Genomic DNA, 7478 nt, shown 5'->3' on the forward strand with positions numbered 1-7478 from the left:
CTTACAAGTAATGAACATATGGAGACTAGCAGAAAGTGCTCACAAATCATGTCATCATGTCATTAATTTAGAAATATTGATTTTCTACTGACTAATGTCAGTAGTGTGCCATTTTTTAGGACACAATATTTGTGTAGTTTACTTGATTGACGGAGTTCAAAGTCTAGGAACTATGTTTATCGAATACACCTTACTTTTCTATAGCTGATTATGTTATACGTTCACACTTAAAAAGAGGTACCAATATTCATAATGAAACAAACACTTTGTTAGAAACATTAAATACACTCGAAAACGTCGTTACTATTCAGTCAAGAAAATCAAGCACGAGTGGGACCAATGGAATCTCTCAGTAAAATATGAGAACCATATAGTAAACACTTCATTTACAAAATGTGAAATAAATGTCTCAATCTTTACTGCTCCTTTTGAAAATTTCAGTCAATCGTCCCAGACATCACTATGCCTGCATTTCCATACCAACTGCTTTCTATTCCCATTATTCTCTTCTTGATTTTGTCAATCTCCAACTGCCAGATATTATATTTCTGATTCGCGTTATGTACGACTTATTTCAATCTAAGTAGCACACATCTCAGCACTTCTAAAACTGATACTCAACTGTCATCAGTTCATTACGTGATGTCACATGTTGATGGTTGAAAACAAAAACGGTAAAATGTACACTTTAATTTGAAATAGAACTAATCACCCGGTTATCATCTATGATCACAGTATGTTTTAGCTAATTCATTCTTAAAAATAAGAAAATTCCTGAAACTCAATATATCGAAATCTTGGTTAAATGTCGACCAAGTTTCTTGTGACTTGAGTCATTCGTATATTTTATTTTGGTTAGATAATCTGTTGCATTCCTTGTATTGTGATTGGTTAATATATTTTCCACATATATGATTGGTCAATCATAATTAGCCAATCACAGCAGCCAATAAAATTTCACCTATATATATATATATAAAGCTGTCAAGATATCTCCCTGTTTTGGAATGGTTAATAATGATAGTGATAGTAATACATTAGTTACTAAGGCATAACATAATACTATGAGTTCCCTTAATTTAGATGCAATCTATCAAGCTAAACGTTTATTCAATGATCATATCTCTTTTATATATCATAGTAATAATTATTCTGATTTAAAATTAAATGACTTACTGAATAGAAATTTGACATTATTTTGGAAAACTATGCATCAATGTTTAGATTTAAATGATCTCATACAACAACAATTGATTTTATTAAATCATTCTATCACCATAGCAACTATAAATCAAACTAGTAATTTATATACATCAACACAATTACAATCTTTATATACATGGTGTAATTTAGGTAGATCAACATGGTTTACAAATGTATTTACATTAATGCATTATAATTCATGGCAAGAGAAAGTATCTATTGAATTACAAAAAAATATTTATTACCTATTATTATTATTATTCATGAATTGTTTAAGTCTTCTAATATCTATAACAGGTATTTATCATCTATGTAAATTATCAAATAAATCTAATCAAAAGATTATGATCATAATGAGATGTCAATCTATGAGAGAAAATTATTTCCCAGCAACATGGCCATTATCATTATGGTATTGTATTATTGGTTTCTTATGGTTATTATTAATATTTGGTTTGATGATGATGATGCTGATGATGACATCACAATATTTCAATATACATATTAGTATCCATAGTCATGATAATTATTGTCGTATATTAACTTATTTCAAAAATATATTAAGATATATACCAACATGGTTAATAAGTTTAATGTTATGTGATCGAACTATTGGTGAATATCGTCATCGAAATCATTATTATACAATGACCATATTCTATAATCATCATCATCTTAATCATTATGATAATGATGAATTAATAATCAATCAAAATCGATTCAATCAATTAACTCATCAATATTGTAATCAATATACTCTTAATCAATCAATCAAAAATCAATTAATCATCCCTAAAATAATCTATAATAACAATAATGATGATGATGATGTAACATCATATGATATCAATGATCCTGATCAATATCATTCATCATCAAAAAGATCTTGTTTTCATTCATTTCTATTATATTTGAAAAAGAAATTTTATTTTGATTGTATTCTATATGGATTAAAACAAACATCTAATAAACAATGTCCAATATTGAATAGAAACAATGACTATGTGACATCATTCAAAGAATGTAGTAATACTACTAATAATCATGATTATCAAAATATTATTAAATGATTTATGTCATTGGAATGAATGCGGTTTAAGTCGAATAGGTGGTTTAGTATTATTCAGTATTATTACATCATTATTATGTTTAATGAATACACATTTATTATGGTTATATAAAATTAGTAAAATAACAAAACCTTGTGTATTATCTGCTGGTGATGCCATAATCTTATCTGTTTTCTATCCATATTTATTAAAGGTAATGTATGGATTGTTATTACTTATGATTTGTTAGTTGATATATGACAGTTTAGTAATTAATTGAGATCATGAATCGATTGATGTTAGACCACTATTGAGAACCTGGTCGTTTCGTCCAATTCTGGGACTCCTCAACAGTGCGCATCCAATCTTCCGCTTGTGAGATTCCCACTCAGCGCCTTCAGTCTCGTGCGCAAACACTTAACCTACTAGACCACTGAGCCGGCATCAAATAGTGTTATTGTAAGAAGGCCCTTAGTTCGAATCCCGCGGGCGTGATCGTAGATGCGCACTACTGAGAAGTACCACAATATGACAAAACCACCTACAGTGCTTCCAGGTTTTTAATGGTGGTCTTACATCAATCGGTTCATGATCTCAATCTCCACAATCCATACAGTGATATTTATTGATTGTTATTCAGTTGAAAATTATTTGAAATTTAAGTTGATTACCGGCTACCTTCAACAAACTAACGACGTCGTATCATTTGAATTGTTACTTACGTACTTATATTTGTTACTCCTCGTGGAAGAAAATGGGTCACCCAACAGCACTCTCCACCCAACACTGTCCTGCGAAATCCTTATCAGTTGTTATTCACACTCTTTAAATCTGTTTCTATTTCCCAACGTAATGGCCTTCTCTTTGCTTTCCTACAGAATTTTTGACTAAATGATAACTTGATAGATCAACTGAGATCATCGATAGAAATAAAGAACCATTGCTTATTACTCTGTTTTCAGTAATCTGTAAAGATTTTGATTCTTTTCATAATGTACATGATCATTGAACTAGTCAACCTTTTTCTTGAACTAAACAACTTTTAACATTTCGGTACGATAAAGAAGATTTCTATCAGAAGGGGTTTTGTGGAGATTTTAGAAATTTCACTGGTTGAAATCATGAGTCAATTGAAGCTAGACCACCATGAAAATCCTGGAGGCACTGACGGCCGTTTCCGTTCTAGTATGGGACTCCTCAGCAGTGCGCATCCACGACCTCGCCTCCTGCGAGATTCGAACCCAGGACGTACTGGTTTCGCGCGCGAGCAGTTAACCACTAGACCACTAAGCCGGTATCCACATGTTCTAACTAAGGAAAGTAATCTTGATCAAGTTACTTTACCAGGACTGGATAGTTTTATCGTGTAATTATCAGTTTAAAATTCAAACAAAATTAGTAAGCTCTTTGTAATTTTACACTTATGCCTAGCAACGTGTTTAGTGCACGTTAATTTTCTATTTATTAATCTTAAATCAGACTGGGATGTTTTTAATGATTAGTTACTATGTACTAGCTAGATTAGCTACAGTGATTGGCCTAAACATGAATTCATTATATAGACAAGTGATCTTCAGACTGGAGAATACTCATATTACCCTACTTTAACACTTCATTTGCATAATACTTTCCATAATACTCTGATCTAATACACAATTAATCCCTTTTTATAAGTGTTAATTACTTAATCGGTTTATATAAAGAAAAAGAATACTAATAATATGTAGTTCGAATAGGACTTTAACTCTTCAACCTTTCCTTAAATCCTGATTGATTTAATCAAGATTCAATAAGGATCGATTATCAAAAAAAGAAAGAAGAAGAAGAAGAAGAAGGTACTAATCAAATCTCATCGAATAAATTTGAAGTAAATTCAACATATCGATTTTGTTTAGAGAGATTTCATGAAGATTTATTGAATTTTCAGATCGTATTTGTTTTGGATTGATCCCAGTTATAGTACCATTAAAAGTTATTTGTTTTGTTCTAGTATGGAGTATCCCTACTCGAATAGTTCAGTGATAGTATTTCATACTGTTATACTGGATGATATATGTTCGAATCAAACAAGGAAACTATTGGATCCTTTGAAAATTTTAAGTTATTCTTGTTGATAATTGCTAAATATTGCGAAATCCAGATTGAAATGATGGAGAAGATTTGTAGCTCACTATATATAGCTCCTTCATCTCAAAATCATATGAGCGTTGTTCGAAAATAAGAGGATTTCGCTAAAAGCCAGGCTGTCATTCGAGAACAACTGTATTTTCTCCACGAGTGTCTTTGCCAGCATGTTCTACCAACAAATGTAACATACAGAACTCCAATCAACTCTCTATTGGGATGGAGAATGGCTGAACAAAGTGGAAGAGAAATGGTACACCTAATGATAACTCATTGTTTGTTTGTGAATACATAGTTGACGTGAAAGTTACGCGTTTATAATTAAGAAAAAAATTACAAAATTTAATCAATGGACCTGTAGGATGACTTAAGAGGTTTATCATCAATGGTACTCAGCATATGCAGTGGTGGGGGGAGAATATGTGCAACTCAAGATGAAGACGTTCGAGTTGTTGTTGTCTATCAGTTTGGTAATTTGATTGTTAAGCATTTATTGTTCTTCTGAACAACATCATTAGCATGTACTTCAAAGAGAAATGAGATGTTACATCATTTTTGTTGACTTAAAATTTTGTTGATTGTTACTCATCAGTGTAGTATGACAACAGACATGATAAACATCGATATACTGGACAGATGAAACTCAAAGAAAAAGTATTATTGGAAGACGTGTAAGCAAGCATTAATTAATAAACCCATCAAAGTGGACCGAATCTCTCAGATAATATTGAAGAGGATTAAGCACTGCAAGGTACACTGTGAAACCGTTCGAAACGAACATACTAAAAAAGACCATACCGTTGACGATCGTTCACTTCTGCTTAAATTACATGCTAATAATGATTTTAAGAAGAACGAATAAAACCTTATAACCAAGCTTTCCATCTGAGAGACTACAATACCTCCAATATTCAGGATATTCTTTTTGTTCTACTTAGAATTCTGTATTCAGATATACTTAACTCCATGTTAAGTTCAGCTTTCAGAATTGAACCTAATGTCTAACAAATGTTTCAATCAACCAATCACAAAATTATTAAATTTTAGTATCTCACTTTTTTAGGTTTCAACAATCTCGTTGTAGTTTCTGATATGCCTTTTAATGTATGGTAAGGTGATCCAGATCATCCTGTAGGACAGGCTATGAGCCATATTTGGAGAAATTCGAACACTCCACTTCTATCTGAAGTTTGTGCTGATGATGTCGTTCAGAAGAACGATGAAAACTCCACGACCCAACCATCCATTTCAGAGAACAGAACTCCATCAACTTCATCCAACTGAGCTACAAATCTTCTCCACCATCTCATATGTATTGAACTACATGGTTATAATTTTCCATAATGTTTTAAACTCACAATAAGTTTACCGTATCCAGAGCTTCTTATTTCATTTTACAGTTATTTGCAAATATTACTTTCAAAATATATCAACTTAGTACAGCTTAAAATGTCAGATAAAAAAGACACAAACATGGCATACATTAGAGCTTGGGATGAATTTTCAAGTGATAATCTCGTTTCAGTAATGTAGCACTCATGTATTAAATAAATGACAGGTTGCCAAAAATGATGAATACAAAACATCCATTGAATATTGAATGAATTACTTACTTACGCCTGTTGCTCTTCGTGGGGTAGCATAGCCCGCCCATCAGCACTTTTCATCCAACCCTGTCCTGGACAATCCTTTCTAGCTCTTTCCAGTTGGTTTTCATTCTCTTCATATCTGCTTCCACATCCCGATGTATTGTGTTCTTTGGTCTTGAATAGGTTCCAGATATCCTCAGACGTTGATGAATGAATACCTATGACTTAGGTACAGTTATTTAGTTCTGCTGTAAGAATACTTAGTGTTCCTGATTATAGTATCGTTTAAGTATACTTGTACTCTCTAAGCTGGATGGTTTATTCATGATGATAGTTCTAGTTTGTATTTTCCAAACTAAGATTCTTGAGATTGTGATTGATTTATTACTAAGTAACATGTTCATCAAAGTATCGAAGTATACTGATCTGTTTGACTTATCTTACAATCATAATCATAATATACCATGTACAAATAATGCATTAGTTCAAATTCATAATAAATTGAATTCATAATAACATAGTAACAATGATAATGAGAAAGATTAAACATTAATGAAATGGTTAGAGAATAGATAATGTAAGCTTAATATTAAGAAATACTGATTTATGTTGGTCGATTCTGAATCATGTAGTCAATACCAAATCTTTAATTTATGGAAAACATTTGAGCAACTTTAGACTGAGCTTGAGAGCATCCATTTAGTAACTAAGACCGAATGAAGGTTATGAACCAGTGTGAGGAATTCGAATTATGACTTACAGTCGATCGTTAGAGTTAGGAATTACACTTGGGATTTTCATCATGAACTGACATCAACTATAATGCCATAAATCTATTTAGCCTAATGGATAAGTGAATTTTGCGCCAAAATCCATGACCTGTTATCTTACACCTGATTAGTTCATCCATAAATTATAGTCTGACCCGTTTTTTCTATCAAATATCAAAATGAGAAATTTTGCGTGATATTACTACTGTTATTCTATTGAGTAGTATTAAGTAGCAAGACCATGGTCTTAACAAAATCTTGTGGTTTACATAGTCAATTAGGTGGGATATGTAATTTTCATCCCGAAATAATAATGAAAAAGTAAAGAATTTATAGCAAAATTAATCACTCTCCATCCTGAATAATGGGCGTTTACTGTGCTCATTTAAGGTGACAATAATATTGTATTCATGGCAAAGTTTTCTATTCTAATACTCTATTTAAACAATAAATCAATAAGATTTCATTCGTTTCATCTTCATTCAATAATAATTCACAATAATTTCCTATATTCTCTTCTATGCTCTTTAACTCAGTCTTTTTAGTCTTCTTCTGTTAGGGTTTCTACTCTGGTTGGTGTTACATACTACTTATATCGACAGATATAAGTAGCATACATCACACTCTGAGTAATTTAGTAACTAAAACAATTCAAATATCTAGGTATTCATAATCCAATCGACAGGCAGCCTTGTCTGAATCCGGTCATTACTTAGAATGCATCTGTGAGCTATCCTTCATGC

The 7478-nt window shown here is 31.7% G+C and overlaps 1 protein-coding gene across 1 annotated transcript; it reads left to right on the forward strand.

Moving 5' to 3' along the window:
• Positions 1–1008: 1008 nt before the first annotated feature.
• MS3_00011125 (uncharacterized protein) lies at positions 1009–2273 on the forward strand (the record flags this gene model as incomplete). Its single annotated transcript, XM_051219537.1, has 1 exon — positions 1009–2273. Exon 1 carries the CDS (start codon positions 1065–1067, stop codon positions 2271–2273), a length of 1209 nt encoding a protein of 402 aa, XP_051064860.1. The 5' UTR covers positions 1009–1064.
• Positions 2274–7478: the final 5205 nt, after the last annotated feature.

Source organism: Schistosoma haematobium, chromosome 5 (genome assembly GCF_000699445.3).
Source record: "Schistosoma haematobium chromosome 5, whole genome shotgun sequence".
Classification (NCBI taxonomy): Eukaryota; Metazoa; Platyhelminthes; class Trematoda; order Strigeidida; family Schistosomatidae; genus Schistosoma; species Schistosoma haematobium.